The sequence below is a fragment of the Panicum virgatum genome, chromosome 9N, assembly GCF_016808335.1.
Source record: "Panicum virgatum strain AP13 chromosome 9N, P.virgatum_v5, whole genome shotgun sequence".
NCBI classification, from domain to species: domain Eukaryota; kingdom Viridiplantae; phylum Streptophyta; class Magnoliopsida; order Poales; family Poaceae; genus Panicum; species Panicum virgatum.
In genome coordinates, this window is record NC_053153.1 from 16,409,396 (window position 1) to 16,425,634 (window position 16,239).

At 42.4% G+C, this 16,239-nt stretch overlaps 1 protein-coding gene across 1 annotated transcript; it reads right to left on the reverse strand.

Annotated features, from left to right (window-relative positions):
* Window positions 1-4,956: 4,956 nt before the first annotated feature.
* Window positions 4,957-13,405, reverse strand: LOC120693169 (probable transcription factor RL9). Its single transcript, XM_039976585.1, has 6 exons — window positions 12,780-13,405; window positions 12,300-12,376; window positions 11,912-11,960; window positions 11,477-11,570; window positions 6,706-6,880; window positions 4,957-5,591 (listed from the first exon to the last, which is right to left on the reverse strand). Exons 1-6 carry the CDS (start codon window positions 13,150-13,152, stop codon window positions 5,217-5,219), a joined length of 1,143 nt encoding a protein of 380 aa, XP_039832519.1. The 5' UTR covers window positions 13,153-13,405; the 3' UTR covers window positions 4,957-5,216.
* Between the last annotated feature and the right edge of the window lie 2,834 nt (window positions 13,406-16,239).

Here is a 16,239-nt window from a genome sequence, read left to right on the forward strand (position 1 = left end):
CTCTATCTCATTTGTGTTTCGGTACATAAGTATCTTTAGATCCAGTACCAAGCTTTCCTGAATCTCTAGTGTACTCGATTAAAAAGAAAAAACTTATAAACACCAAGTAGATCTACTAGTCGAATGCATATCAAATGCTAAAGACTAATCTTTCTTTGACTGGGAGAGCTTCTTCAGTTCTCCCTCGAGAGCAGTCTTCTCAGACGAGAGCGTCTTAACCCTCTCCTTGAGAGCATTCAGCTCTGTCTCATCCGAGGACTGGACACCCTTCCGTCCCAGTGCCTCCTGCAAAATAAAAAGATCAGTACACTACTCGATCTACTCTAAAAGTACTCAAAATATTCGACTACTTACCTCCAGCAGCTTGACAGCAAGCTCTACCTTCTCTCGCGGCAAGTCACTTCCCGATGTGATCTGGGAAGTACTCGCTCGCACTTCAGATACAACCCTTTTGGGCACATCCTCTGTCCTCTTTATAGTATTCCCTGTGACTTGGGAATATAAAGAAAGAACATGCTACTTAATCACATTGAGAGCAAATAAAAGGAAACTTTTCCTACAAGGTACTAAAAGCTTACCTGTAGGGGTCTCCGCAGGCTGTTTATCATTGCCTCCCTCAGGAAACTTCTCGCCTCTTCCTTCCTTGGGAAGCTTATCGCTTCCATCACCCTCCGGGATTTCCTCATTGCCCTTTTCCAAGTTGGGTAAAGGAGAATCCCGAAGCATGGAGTCGACCATGGCTTCTGCATCGTAAGCACTCATATCATGAGTGCTCGGGGGCTTCGCCACCCCCGACTGGGAAGCAGAATTGTTCTTAGTTTCCACGTCCCCCTCCAGGACTGCATCTCTGCAAGGACAAAGTAGTTAAAAACTATTAGACTCAAAAACAGATCATATGGCTACAAGTTCTAAAGAACTTACGCAGGAGCTCTTATTAGAGCAAAACCCTTAATGCCAAATTTGCGAGCAAGCTTTGTGATCACGGCCAGCTTACCCACATCAACAGTTTTATTTACATCGGAACTACTCACTGAAGGAGTAGCCCCGATCCCACTCGACGGGTTCACTATGGTGGAGGGGACAGTTTGTCCCACCACACTATCATCCCCAGATGATACGATCCGGGGCATTTTAGCCGCAGAGCTTGAAAAGCAAAATACAAATCAGCAAATCGAAGGCAGAAGTACTCGATTCTAAAAACACCCAGCTACTTACCTATCGCTAGTAGTCTGGGAGGAGCTACAACGCTTCCTCGCCGCAGATCGAGTACCTCTAGGATGCTCGATTTGGGTATTGGCACTCGGAGTAGGACTGAGATCCCTATCACTCCTCCCTCCAGTTTCTTCTTCATCTGCACAATCAAAATTATCCATAAGTATTGTTTGTATGAAATCTCATATGGACATACTTAGATTTGATTAACAGATCGAGGAAATTGGAAGAACAAAAGGGCGAATAAATGTCTGGTTGCGAAGGACTACTCTTAAAGCAATCCACGTCCTCCTACAGAAAGCAAATCCTATCAGATTTATACTATGGTAAAGTACTCGATTTCTACGTATCGACTACTCTTATCAAGTACCTGCTTCAACGGATTCGTAGCAGAAAAGGTATTAGGAACAATCGGAACTTTCTTTACGTTCCTCAGCAGTCGTTGTATTTGACTAAAAGCTACATCATCCGAGATCTCTTCCTTCGAGTATCTTGATGGATCAGTTGTTCCTTGATACTGGAATCCAAGCGATCCCCGAGCCTGTAATGGCTGGATCCTCTGCTTCATCTAGTCGAATACAACAGCTTCTCCAGTCAACATATTTTGCCTCAAATCGGCAATTCGTTCGAGTAGTTCAGAAACCTGACTCTCGTCGACTGGTTTTTTATTTCATTCAGGCCATTGGATTGGAGGGCCAGGAGTAATAGGTGGAAAGCATCATGACTGGTTCTCGACATAGAATCACTTGGGTTTCCATTCGATCACCTTATTACTAAGACTATATGAGATATACTCTCTATGTTTCCCTTGCCTAAGTTGGAGACCTACACCTACTACATCTAAGACGAAGGAGTCAGGTTGAGGCTTCAAATGAAAAAAGAATCGAAAAAGCTCAAAATGGGGCTCGATGCTCAGGAAAGCTTCACACAAATGCACGAAGATAGAAATATGAACAAAGGAATTGGGGGTCAGATGATGCAGCTGGATCCTGTAGTAGCGCAGGAGTCCAGAAAAAAAAAGAACAAGGAAACCCCAATCCCCGTTCCAAGAATGAGGTGAAAGCAAAAACTTTCCCCGTATTTTCATACGGATGATCCTTCCCCAAGGCAGGACGCCATTGGACAGTAGATCTGGGAGACCAAAGGCCTTGCTTTACAAAAGACTCTAAGTCAGATTGGGAACACTCACTTGTGTTCCAGCCTTCCTTTTGAGTCGGCTCCGCAGCCACACCTTTCCCCTTGACTGCCTTCTTGGGTGCCATCCGAAAATCCACGGGTCGCTTCACGCGCATACAATGGCGGAAACCCTAGGATGAGGATGGGGAGCGCAAGGGAAGCAATAACTCTAGATTTGGGGGCTCGAGAGCGAAAACAAATCTAAAGCAGTGAAAACAAATGGCGGCCGGTGGGGTAAAACCTAAGTTACCGTTTCGTTTTATAATAGCAGTGACAGCATTGCATGGTAAAAACCTTCAGTAGGCCAACAATCCGTTGCAAATCACGGAAACAACGGGATTTTAAAGAGACATTCCTTTTTCTGAGATTACATTCTGGAAAAAGAAAACACTCACATCCCTAGTCGACTACTCGACTCTTTTTTCCTTAACTGGGATTACATTCTAGAACAAGAGTAAGTACTCGACACAGTACAAGTACTCGACATTACAACTCGAGTACTTTTTATTACATAACTTTACAAACGACTCGGGTCTGCACGCACACTTCTTGGCTTCCTGGGAAGCCTGCTGCAGCTAGATCGGCCTGAGGTCGTGACAAAGTACAAACTTATTATTCCCATCAAGGAAATAACGATACATGTATCCTGGGAGAAAAGTTTCAAGAGTATGGAGGCATATTACAGTAATCACCTCGCAAGTCCTCTTGTAGCATCTTCTGGAGAAACTTCTCCTTCACCCAAGATGCGTTGTGGCAAGATCAAGCTTCCCCGCCAGAGATGTCAGTTCTTGAGTGGTCTCAACCTGGGAACTCCAAGAGTATGACACAATTAGACTCAACCAGTCCACAAAGAACTTGCTTTATTGGAAGATGCAAGAACATGATATTCAGAATGGATCCAATGAGAGCAAGGGAGTGGTAGGATGAGGTAGCAGGGGCTTCTCTTGTCACTCGCAAGTTCTCTTCTAGCATCTCTCGCTGGAAAGGACTACACAAACTTGAGGAGGACGAGGGTAAGAACACCAAGGAAAAACCATGGTTACTACACTTTGGTGCTTCTGGCAAAAGCCTCTCCCCTGCCTTTTATAGCCACAAGGGGGCTTACTGAGGAGACCCCGTGAATCAACAGTGCACGATTCACAGACGCATTCATGGCAGCATTCACGGACGCAGTCAAAGATGCAATAATGCAGATTTTCCAAATAGTAACGTCCCACGTGAGCACTGAATAAAGAGCCATACATCCCGGGGTTTATTCCTGAAGTTATTTCGGGTGTAATCAGTGTGGCGGATCCAATTGTATCATTTTTTTGATATTTTACCCGAAAAAGAGGTCTTTTCGAATTTCGGATCTGATGAATCCTGCAAATAATTTGAAGGATAAAATCTGATGCCACGTCTTAAATCCTTAATTCCAAATCTACGCTCGGGGGCTACTCGCAGCAAAAGAGATTTTGATTTAAGGCTCGGGGGCTGCGGGATATAGGCATTAGAGATTTATTTTTCAATTTTTTTGAAACATAAAGAAGTAAAAAGACTGAAGTGACCCTCAGCCTGATTCTGCGATTCAACCTAAGGCTCGGGGGCTACTCTATATGGAGCGCGAGTACTTCGCGCACCATATATGAACAAGATTTCGGGGCTTGAGCACCTAACAGCCTCGGATCAAATAGAAATGCTTGGAGGACTACTCGACATATCTAAAGGAAGGCCCAGAAGCAACCAGAAAGATGTTTTGACTACTTGAAGTACTCGAAGACGCCCAGCTAAGTACTCGACACCTGCAGGATTCGGCTACGAAGAGCTCGAGGGCTTGTTAGACCCAGAGCAACGGGACTGCTTATAGGCATAGAATTTTCTAGAGTAAGGGATAGTTCATGGATGTACCTTATCTCTTTTGTAACTATTCGAATAGGCGTAGAACTAGCTGCAGTACAAAGGAAACTACCCGATTGTGTTGTAGTAGGACTCCAAATATACTCGGTTAGGACTTTCCATGTAACCCTGTCCCCCCGGATATATAAGGGCGGGCAGAGACCCCCTCCAAACGATCATCAACACCTACAATACAAACCACACAGGACGTAGGGTTCCTTGTACCATCGAGTTTTAGAGCAGTCGATCCCTACCTACAAACCCTACTGCTAAGGGTATTCCTGAGCAGGCTTGGCGGTAAACACCGACACACGTGTGACTGGCAGGTAAAGTGTCATATAATTATTTTCTTTGAATGCGGATTTTTATAATATTCCCTTCGTTCCAAATAGAGAGCTAGCTAGCAAACTACTTCCTTCCTTTCAAATTATTAGTTATTTTTAGCTTTTCAAGACATATTAATTTTAATATGCACTTAGACATTATATTTATATATGTAGATGCATAGCAAAAATTATACATCTAGAAATAACCAAAATGACTAATAATTTGGGACGAATGGAGTAGTTTGCTACCTACCTCTCTATTTTTGATCAGCTAGGGGTAATATATGTATGCGATGCTAGACTTTTACATAATCGTGTCCTTTTGCATAATTTTAATTCAAATGGTTAAAAATGTTATTAATATTAATGAACTGAAGAGGCTCGTCTGTATTGGAGGAACGTTAGCTCAAATCACACGCATGTCGTACCACTACAAGATGAGAAGCGAATGGAGGACAAAAAGCACAAAGCCCTACAAAAAAAAGGGTAGTACAAAATATCTCTCTAGCTAGCTAATAATGCCGTCGATCGATCGATGAATTGCTTGCACATCTCATCCTCGACGAGATTATGTAAGTAACTGATGATTAAACGATCATTATACAGACTAATAATTAGCTATCAACGTCACAAACACTTGAGAAGGGTTAGCTCTTTGGCCGCTGCAGCGGGCTCCCCGCTGCGCTGCTGCTGATCCTGCAGGTTATGGTGCCACCCTTGCCGTCCCAGGCTCATCTCCAGGTTCGGTGCCGCGACCCTTGATGATGGCGCCTGCTGCTGCTGCTGCTTGTTCATCATCCAGCATGCCTGCTCCGTGCTGCTCCTTCTGGTGCTGCTCGACGGCGCCGTCGTCGACGACGATGACCAGCGGCTCGCAACGCCGGCGCTCCACGATGATCTCCTGGTGGCTGCGTCAGCATGGCCTGCGTGCAGACGCCGTGCGGTGTTGTCCTGACCTAGGACACGCGAGGCAGCGTCTTGCTGCGCACCTCTCCGCCATGCCTGTAGATAGCATGCATGCAGTATTGCAACTGTTGTTATGTTAATCGATCATCATGTCCGAGCTGATATGTCGAGTGCATTGCTTATAGATAGCTGAATGCCAGCTGAATAATGATCGATTGGATATTCTTAAAGTTGTAGCCCTAGATCCTTGCCTACATGCATGCATGCATGATCTAAAAGACTAAATTAAAATTGGGGGGGATTAGTTGGCAAGTTATGTTATTATGAAATGAATCTTCTTTCTTTCATTTTTGCGAGTATCTCTAAAATGAATCTAGCAAGAACATGTTCATGCATGTGGCCCAACTAAGCACTGGCCGTGGGCCAAACTCAACTTAAGACATCCTGCCATATGCATGCGTCGTATATATGATGGGGTTTCTACTTTTTGCCTGGAGTGAGTAGCTCAGAGAGAGAGAGAGAGAGAGAGAGAGAGAGAGAGAGAGAGAGAGAGAGAGACTGCCAGACAGAACCATTGAAGATATGCATGCAGTTTGTCCCCAGCACAGATCGAGAATATGATTACTCCCCTAATTAACCCCTTCATCAGACCAACACTGCAGAGGAAATCATTATGCCCGTACAGCTAGCAGTTAGTTTCCAATCCTCCGATCTAAGTCCCTGAGTGGCGAACTGTGGACACATGCATCCGGGAAGCATTGCGGACCACCCAATTATAGCGATATTCGTTCGTCAACAACATTGATCCTACATATGATCTGATGGACCACACAGTAATAATACAGTATATATAGACTTCAGTCTCTTTTTTTTTTCGTGGAACTAGACTTTGATTGAGAAACAGTGTGGTATCTAATCTTAGAAAGTACTCCATCCGTTCTAAATTGTAGGCCGTTTTGACAAATCTAGATACATAACTGCTATGTATCTAGATATAAAACTTATCTAGGGGCATAGCAAAAAACTATGTGTTTAAATTTGCCAACGACCTACAATTTAGAACAGAAGGAGTGCTAATGCGGTCTTATGTGTACGTATGTGCGCATATACGCTGCCTGAGCTGAGAGATGAGAGATTTGATTATTGCGATTGAGCTGCTAATAATAATATATATGTAGATTAAGTGATGTAGATGTATGTAACCACTGGCCTGATGATGATCTTGTGAGAGCAAGTAGCGGTTGTGGTGGGCAGACATGAGGTAGGGGCAGGGGAGCGGCAGCGGCAGCCCGCTTTGCTGCCCCAAGGGCGGCCGCAGGCACCAGGCGACCTCCTGCTTCCCTGCCGGCGACGCCCCTGCAGCTGATGATGCCAGCATCCTGTGCCTGCATGTAAATATACTTACTATTAATCAGAGCTTGATCTCACATGCATGTACGTACGTTTATACGACAATTGAGTAGTTGCATGTACATGAGTACACAGAGAGAGAGATGACAGCTTCCGTTGGCAAAGTAGCTGTTTTGCCGCAGGTCTGCGTAACTAGGCCGTACGCTGTACCCAGAGGGGAGGGGAGGGAGATCATCAGATCTAAGTCTCGTGACTCGCTGGGCGGGGTACGCTAGAGAGAAGAGAAGAGAAAGGTACTCCCTCCGAGCGACAGTTATTTAGGGACATAGTAACGAACACAGGCTGTATTTAGATTCAAAATTTCTCTCTCCAAACTTCACTATTTAACTATCACATCAAATCTTTTGCCTCATGCATGGAGCATTAAATGTAGGTAAATAAAAAAAATTAATTGCATAGTTTTGATGTACACGACGAGACGAATCTTTTGAGCCTAGTTAGGTCACGATAGAACAACAATTACCACAGATAAACAAAAAAGTTACAGTGTGCTACAGTGTCTGATGTGATTCTTTTTACCACCATTTTACAAATCTAAATACAGCCACAATGATCAATACGCTGACAGGCGGCAAAACAGTTAAAACCATCAGATTACACGAACAAAGATGCACGCAGCAGCAGGATCGGACACAAATGGGTACACAAGGAATTAACTCCAACCTGCAGGCACGGCCAGGTCGAGCCCAGAGAGCAGCAGGATATATCTAGCCGCATGCATGCCAATGCCATGCTGGGTCTGCTGGCCGGCCCGTCTGGGCATCTAGCTCTCACTCACCCACCCTTGATGAGTCCTGCTACTGCGGCAAGACCGCAAGATGCCATGGCCGCACTCACCATCACCGTCACAAGCAGCAACTACTAACAGGACGCTGCTGGACCGGAACGCAGCAGTGTCGAGCGTGTGTTAATGCAGTGGCCGCCGCTGGCAAGTTGGCTTGTCCATGCTCGCCACTCACTACCAGTACGGATGATGGTACTGCACGCAGGCTTTCTTCCGGTCAAGGGCAACGAACGGATGGATGGATGGATGGAGATGAGCTGAGGCTGAGCGGCGTGTCCCCAGCCGGCCGGCCGCGCGCTGCGCACCGGCCGGCCCCTAGCTTGTCTTCTTCTACTTGTTTCTTGCCAAGATTCCGCGCGGCACCGCTCGTCGTCGCCGTCTCGCGATGTATGACCCGGCCCTGATCTGACTGATGAGGTGCAGGGGGACAATTGCTATGGATCTGAATGGCCATCAATGAATCATCACAAGGCCTGGACTACTATGACCTAGCCGACCGGCCTCTTGCACATCACTAGTAATTAAGGTATTGGTACTGGGACCTCAACACGAGAGCTAGCTGCAGCTGAAAGTTGGGAGAGGAAAGTCTTGGCATCCATCATCATCTCCTTGGCCAGTAGTAGCTGGAGTCAGTAGTAACCAAAATAATAAGGCCTCCTCCAGCGGTTCTAGCTAGTGCTACCGACGTCGCTGGCCCATGTGGAGGAGAGAGATGAACTTGCACGCGTTGTGAGGCTGCGTTTACTCCCTAGGGCCCGCGCGCTCTCTCTCATCGCTGCAAATCGACTGGCGACGAGTTCGTCGCTAGCTGATCCTCTCTCTCCTTTATTTTTCCCTCCCCGTCAGCTCCGAAGCTGCATGCGAGCCTAGTCGCTAGCGACGTCGCCTTCTTTTGGAGGAGGCCTAATGGAGGTTACTGGCTGCCGTGCAATGCTCTCAGCTAGGCTTTCCATTGCTTTGCGTTTAATTAAAGACGACTTGTCCCCCTCTGCACTCTGCAGCAAGGCCGCCGGCCCTACCCCTGGCCGGCTGCTGTATGCGTGTGTGATGGATGGATCTATCCCTGTGCACGCAGCAGAGGGATCCGAGCAATTAGTTGGAGCATTGCAGGCATAGTAGTATATGCATGAGCATGACGCCAAGGGTGCGTTCAGGTTCAGCAAGAGCTTTTGGATGCATGCGTGGGAGTTTGGAATCACCAGCCAAGGACGAGAGTCCATCAGACGACATGCAGAACTGTCAACTTGATTGGTGGCCTCGCATTCTGTTTGAGATAGGCAAGCAAGGTGCCCACTGAACAAAACAAAACTCCCAGTAACGGCTTATTAATTTGGACAATGACAGTGGAGGTTAAGCATTGGTTTGCATTGTAAGAATTAACTTTTATATACGTGGTCGATCAGCTGGTTATAACAACAATCTCTATTGTTAAGCACTCATGTCTAAGCATATTGCATTTTATATATATACCCTTATTAGAGTATATGAATGGTTGCTTAATAATTATGCTCGTTAAAGGGAGAGAAATTTATTGGAAGGGAAAGGGCCGGGAGACCTAGAAAGAGATATATCATGACCATGGAACTAACATTAAAAATATTTTTAAGGAAATTGTGGTAGTGCACAAAAAATTTTAACCTTAATGCTCAAATATGTAAATCAATGTTTTAAAAGAATACTTCTTAATATGTATATACAGTTAATTCGACCTCAAAAATCAATCTGTACAGTCTGTATTCATAAAGGGCAAAAGATTTCCAGGGAAAGAATTAAGTAATGATCGAATGAAAGCTTCTAGGTGTTCATATAGAGTGTCTTCTATATTCAAAAACTTTGTGTTTTAGCCATGTTTGTCGTTTTATATATTTTGACACAACAATAGAAGGTTTCAGTTTTTATGATTCAGGCATCCAATCCGGCGGCTTGATTCATATTGCACATATTGCTCACCACACAACTGCCTAATTAACTAGACAACTCTTTAATAAATGATTGCTCATACAAATATAGAATATCCAAACTTCAAATGCCTTTACCTCTGTCCGTGATTATATTATTTTAACAAATTTTCTACATATCTAGCTAGTTAATTATAGATTTTAATATTAACACCTAGTTAAATAATGTAATTTTTTTTCTTATTTATCTGTGATCAAAATATTGAAATTCAGCTAATGAAATCTTTGTGAATATATCAATCAATCATCTGTACATGATGTAAGTAGATTAATCAAAAAGCAATTCCTTTGCATTACATTTTCTCATATAAGGTTTTGGAAATAGTTGAAATGAAATTGTGAGCAAAGTTGTGCTTTGTGGGCCATTGAAAGGTCACAAGGGCGCTCATTTTTCTGATTGGAGAACAAGCTTCGCTAGTTAGGATTTAACAAAAATAAGGTGAATTGTTCTTAATTACTATATATTGCGTATAAAATAGACATGCTTATTAGGGTAATCTACTGTTTGAACTGTGACTTCTATGTTTGATGGACGTAAGTGCCAAACTTTATTATTACAGCATGATATTTGGATCATATAAATTAAATGAAATATGTGCATGAACGTAAACACTTTTGCAATATGATCTTTCTAGACATATTACAGAAAAAGAGTGAGACTAGTTAAAAAAAGGAGTGACTTAAAGACTTCATTATTAGTCATCTCATAAACAGTGGGCTTAAAGGTGTAATTCTGCTCCCACTAGTTAGAAAAAGAGTGACACCTTCAAATGTGTATGATCATCAGTTGTTTTAGTTTTGACCAAAGATTTGTTTAGCCATATGAAAGTTGCTGTAACAATTTTGATTGAAATAAAGGAAAAGATACCCCCACGGCTTTGTACTTCTCAATTTTAATCTACCATGCAAAGTTTGGTCAAAAAGTATCATCTTACTGATTTCTGAAAACTAAAAAAACACGCACTATATGGGTGCAATATTGAGAGTACAATATTGCACATTAATTATGGGAGCTCGACACACACACACACACACACACACACACACACACACACACACACACACACACACACACACACACACACACACACACACACACACACACACACACACACACACACACACACACATTATTGCATATGGAGATCTTTCAAACTTTGATTTTCCACAAGCGTGGTATTTATATTTTTTCGAGCAAATGCGTTCTCTCTAGGGGTGCGTGGCAGGTAAAAGCCCATAAAACCCTTTATAGCTACATGTGGAGTTTAATTTTTACTTGTTAAAGTTGTAAGAAGATTAGTCTACACACAAAAAGTGCATTTGGGGCCAAAAACAGAAGCTATGGAAGGTGAGTAGTGCATGAAGGGTGATGCATGACAGCAATGCTAGTGGTTCAAATATGCCTTTTCCTATGATTGATAGCGGCTTAATAATGTTATAGATCGATGGATGGCATGGTGAGGGAGAGAGGTCGAGTACATCGAGCAGTATGAATGCAAGAAAGACAGAAGAGGTCATTTTTTTTAAAAAAAATACAAACTATAGACAAGGGAGATAAAAGTTGATGGGACTCCGAGTTGGAGAGCATGCTATGCATTATGCATAAAACAGTAAAATGCATGCGCCGAACGTATCCAATGTGGAGGTCATCCAAATGGATAAAATAGATGATATGCTCATTCAATTCGTAGCGTTAAAATAACCAATGCAAAGTAATTAACAAATATATAAGGCACAGCTGTATCGGATTATATATGCAATACTAACACAATATTTTTTTTAAAAAATAACTAAAACAGTATTATAACGGGCCAATTATGTATACAAACCTAGTATTGGAAGTACTGTGGTTAAACGCTTCAAAGCCATTCACTTCACAACAACCCCTCTGCAGAAAGCCCATATCTCTCATCTGGACATGACCTGTTGCAGCAAATTATAAATGTCATGTCAAACCACATATATATATATATATATATATAGTGTTTATGTGATCTACATATATGAACGTATGGGGCCATTCTGCTGTAAGTATTCGCCGAGATATATTGTAGTAGCTCAAAGACAGTGTACGTACTGCTACCACAATTTTTTTTTCTAAGAATGGCATTATGGGACTGACTGGAAAAATCAACCAGGCACGCCCCACGCCAATAATTCAGGTAGCATTATGTGATATGACCTTACTGAAGGATATCAACTCAGGAAAAGAAATGTCGTTTCTGGAGCGAAGCAGCAATTAAGCTGGCTAGGCAATGTTTTACCTGCAGCACATGATCTGTCTGCCGTCGTTCCCTTCACTGTCCGATACATCTGCATCAAGTAATATCAAGCAGATCGATAAGAAAACAAATAAAGATGGTGTGGGGAAAGACTAGATAGACTGGGCCTCGTGCTGCCATTTGGTTTACTCTCGAAACGTGCTAATTAAATATGTTAGTTGTAGTTAATGTATACTACATTAGTCAAATGAAATTGGATGAAAGAGACAACAAGTACTTGGCGACAGCTACGAGCAATGCCAAGGAGAAAAGGGTGAAATAAAGGGGCTGGTCAAGAGATCATCAAACTGTGCTATCTTTTTGTTCGGTTCTTGAATCATGAGAAACGCTAGCAAGTACCGAAGCTACATTAGAGATTCTAGTAACTTGCCTGCAGGTGGCTCTTAACATGAGCCAGTGTGAGATCCTGCACGTTCATCAGCTCCAACACTGACTTTGGTGTTGCTCCTAGAAACAAAAAAAGGGCATAACTCTTAATTATACTTTGTAACCAAAACGGAACTGTATACTCACAAGAGTATGTACAGCACTGAACAATTCAGAGAAATTAAACCCTACTCCATGTGAAGCCCTGAAATTTTCGCCATAGCCCATAGGCAAACCAATGAATCAAGCGAGAAGCAGATCCACCCAGGATTCCAAACCAGTAGTGGCGGATTAAACATCTAGGGGAAGATCGAGATGGAAGAACAATATATAACATCCCCAACATAAATAAGTTTTTGAGCACCCCATCATGTGATTAAAAACATGAGCAAACCAAACAAGGCACGATCAATTGACGAACAATCCAACAGAACACGACGTAAAGATGGAAACAAGGACGAGCGAGAGTTTCTTGAACACGTACTCTCATGGCCGCCGAGGAGCTCCACGGCGTGCACGAAGTGCGCATGAAGAGCCGTCGTCCACCTCATCCTCGGCGCCCTGGAGCTCCTCTTCCTACCGCCGCTGCCATTATTCCCAGATCTCGTCGTGCCTCCGGATAGCGCCGCTGACGACGAGCTTTTCTTGAACCTCTGGATCTGGCTAGGTTGGTGCAGCCGCTGCTGATGCTGGACGTCGCAGCATTGGCCATCCTGCTGCTGTGTCGCCGTCGCCGTCTCAAGTCCAAGACATAGCTTCGGCTTGGCGAAGAACCCTTGTGTTTCGTGGCCACCACTGCTCCCAGCGTCGGGCGGCGAAGGAGGGCTGATATGGAGCGAGAGATCGGTAGCAGCCATTGCAGGTGTCTGTGGCACTTCTGAATTGAGGATAGAGCTGTGCCTGTTCTAGTTGTTGGATGAGAAATGGATCTAGGTGATTAGGTCATGGATCTATTATAGGGCTGGCCGAGGTTTAATTTGTGCGCGTGTGTGAGGAACGAAGTAATAGATGGCTAGAGAAAGGAGCAAAGTTTGGTGGTAATGCTATGGTACAATTATAGGGATGTAGTAGCTAGGGAGGTGAGAGAGAGAGAGAGAGGGAGTATGAAACGCGTGGAGTGGAGAGGTGGAGAAGGCATCAATATTATTTTTGAGTAAAATGCACTCTGTACCTAAACTATTATGTGGGTACCAGATAGGTACTCCAACTCATAAACGTAACAGATAGGTACTCAAACTATTTTGTAGGTACCGGATAGGTGCTCCAACCCAGAAACGTAACAGTTAAGTACTCAATCTGTTTAGTCAGCTAGCATGCTGCTGTGTGATGTCCGAGCGAGTGCGTTTAATGTCCAGCGCATACGAAATGAAATCATGCATGCGGCAATAGTAAACGGTGGTGGCATATAATTCCTATTGACTCATGCATGCTGGTCGAAAATAATAAAAGGCACTGGCGCTTTTTACAACAGCATTGCAGGAACCATGACAGGCTAGTGTTATTATAAATTCATAATATTCAGCCGTGATGCAAGAATATTTAGGCAAGTAAATTGTGCAGTTTTTTTCTAAACTATTAATCTGGTGAAGCACACGAATGAAAAACAAACCCTATATGAGATAAAAATAATTACTAACTCCACCTGATTCTAGATGAGGAAATCTTTATTATTAATATTATAAATTCGTCCATAAATAATTCCAGACAAGCCCTTGCACAATAATCTCAGGATGAGGAATTGCTTTGTTATTACTATTATTATTTATTGACGAGGAATTAAATGCCACCACCGTTTGCTACTGCTGGATGCATGATTTCATTTCTTTTGTGCTCGACATTAAACGGACATCATGCAGTAGCATGCTAGCTGACGGGTTATCAACATAAATAAACTGAGTACTTGGTTGTTACGTTTCTGAGTTGGAGTGCCTATCTGATACCCACAGAATAGTTTAAGTACCTGGCTGTTACGTTTCTGAGTTAGAGTACCTATCTAGTACCCATAGAATAGTTTGAGTACATGCCTGTTACATTTCCGAGTTGAAGTACATATCTGATACCCACATAATAGTTTAGGTACCCAGGGTGCATTTTACTCATTATTTTTCTTGTATGCCGGTAACGTTTTGAAGGGGTGTAGCGTAGCACTGAGAAATGGTCCAAACCGATGGATGGGATGCATGGAGCCATGGACTGCAAACTGATTTGACGTGATATGTAGTGTGCACACCTCTCTGATGAGTGAATGCGTGTCGCTTATATTGTATGTACTTGCTCGGCATATTCCTTCATCACCATACATTTGGTCAATTCACAGAACACGTACGGCGGCTACCTTCTTGCCAAAGGGCGTAAAACTAGGAATCATGAGTAGTGAAAGTTGAATGTACCCTACTCTAGAGTCACTAGAAACAGTAGTAAAGAGCGTGATGTGGGTGCATTATTATATTGTTTTACCAAAGATCGTTATGATAGCTTCGAGAGTAGTAGCCAATCTTATGATTAGGAATTTAAGCTAGTTAAAAAAACATCGGCATATATATATATATATATATATATTGTTGGACCTGATTTGCCTCTTAGGTACCAGTGACGAGGTCTTTAAAACCTACTCCCTCTGGTCCTGAAATATATGACATTTGAACATTTTTGGATAGTCAAAGTTTTTCAAATTTGATCAAATTTGTAGAGAAAATCATAAAAATTTATGGCACTAAACAAATATATTATAAAAAAATATATTTAACAGAGAATCTAATGGTACATATTTAATATCATAAATGTTATTATTTTATTGTATAAATTTGGTCAAACTTGAAAAATTTTGACCTCTCCGAAAATATTGGAATGTCTTATATTTGAGGACAAAGTAAGAAAGTTATATAAGCGCTTAGCTCACATACCTACCTAGTACTCCTATGATACAGTGGGTGTGTGATCAGCACATTGATCCTCTACATGAATAATGTAGGGGGTGTTTTGGAATAAGGACTTAAAAAAAGTCCCAGGGACTTTTTAGTATTTAGAAGTATTAAATAAATGTTAATTATAAAACTAACTGCAGAACCCTGGGGCTAAACTGCGAGACGAATCTAATGAGGTATCTTAATCCATGATTAGCGAATAGTTATTGTAGCATCACTGTAGCAAATTATGAATTAATTAGGCTCATTAGATTCGTCTCGCGAAAAAGCACTCAGCTGTCAAAAAACATTTATAAACATATTTTATTTAATACTATAAAATAGTAAGATTCCTTTTGATGTGATAGGGACTTCTGAAAAAAGTTTGGAACCAAACAGGGCCGTAGTAATAATATATGACGAGCTGTTCCGGAAAAAAAATCGTATGGGGAACCTCACTCACCAACCAAACAGGGCCCTAAGTCCACGCATATTAATAGTCCAATGCAATTTCTAGATACAGCCTCAAAAAACTTTAAGATAAAATAATCCTAGGGAAAATTCTCTTCACCAATGCAAGCTACCAATTAATTAATAAGGTCTTCACTAGCTTGATGCCATGGCACTATATTTTTTTATTAACCAAGATTTTCACCACCAACACAAAAGTATAACGGGAAATAGCACTACATATATTCATGTTCGTATAGGACCCACCAATAATATACTACTTGTTTCACACTAGTACAAATTTAAAAAGTTTTTTCCAAACAGAAACGGCTTATATAGTACCCACATTTCTTGTTGTAAAGTGTATTTTGCTTGGTTAATTAGTTAGAAATTTTGAACAATATTTAGATAAACAATATAATCGCTTAACATCCACTAGTAGAAAATTGGCCATCAGTGCCGGGTAGAAGAGGCCATCGGGACCGGTTTTCCAATCGGTACTACGAAGCCGAGACCACCCGGCACTAATGTGGAAGGACCCATTAATACCAGTTGGTAACACCACTTAGTACTAAAAACTCCAGACCCTTC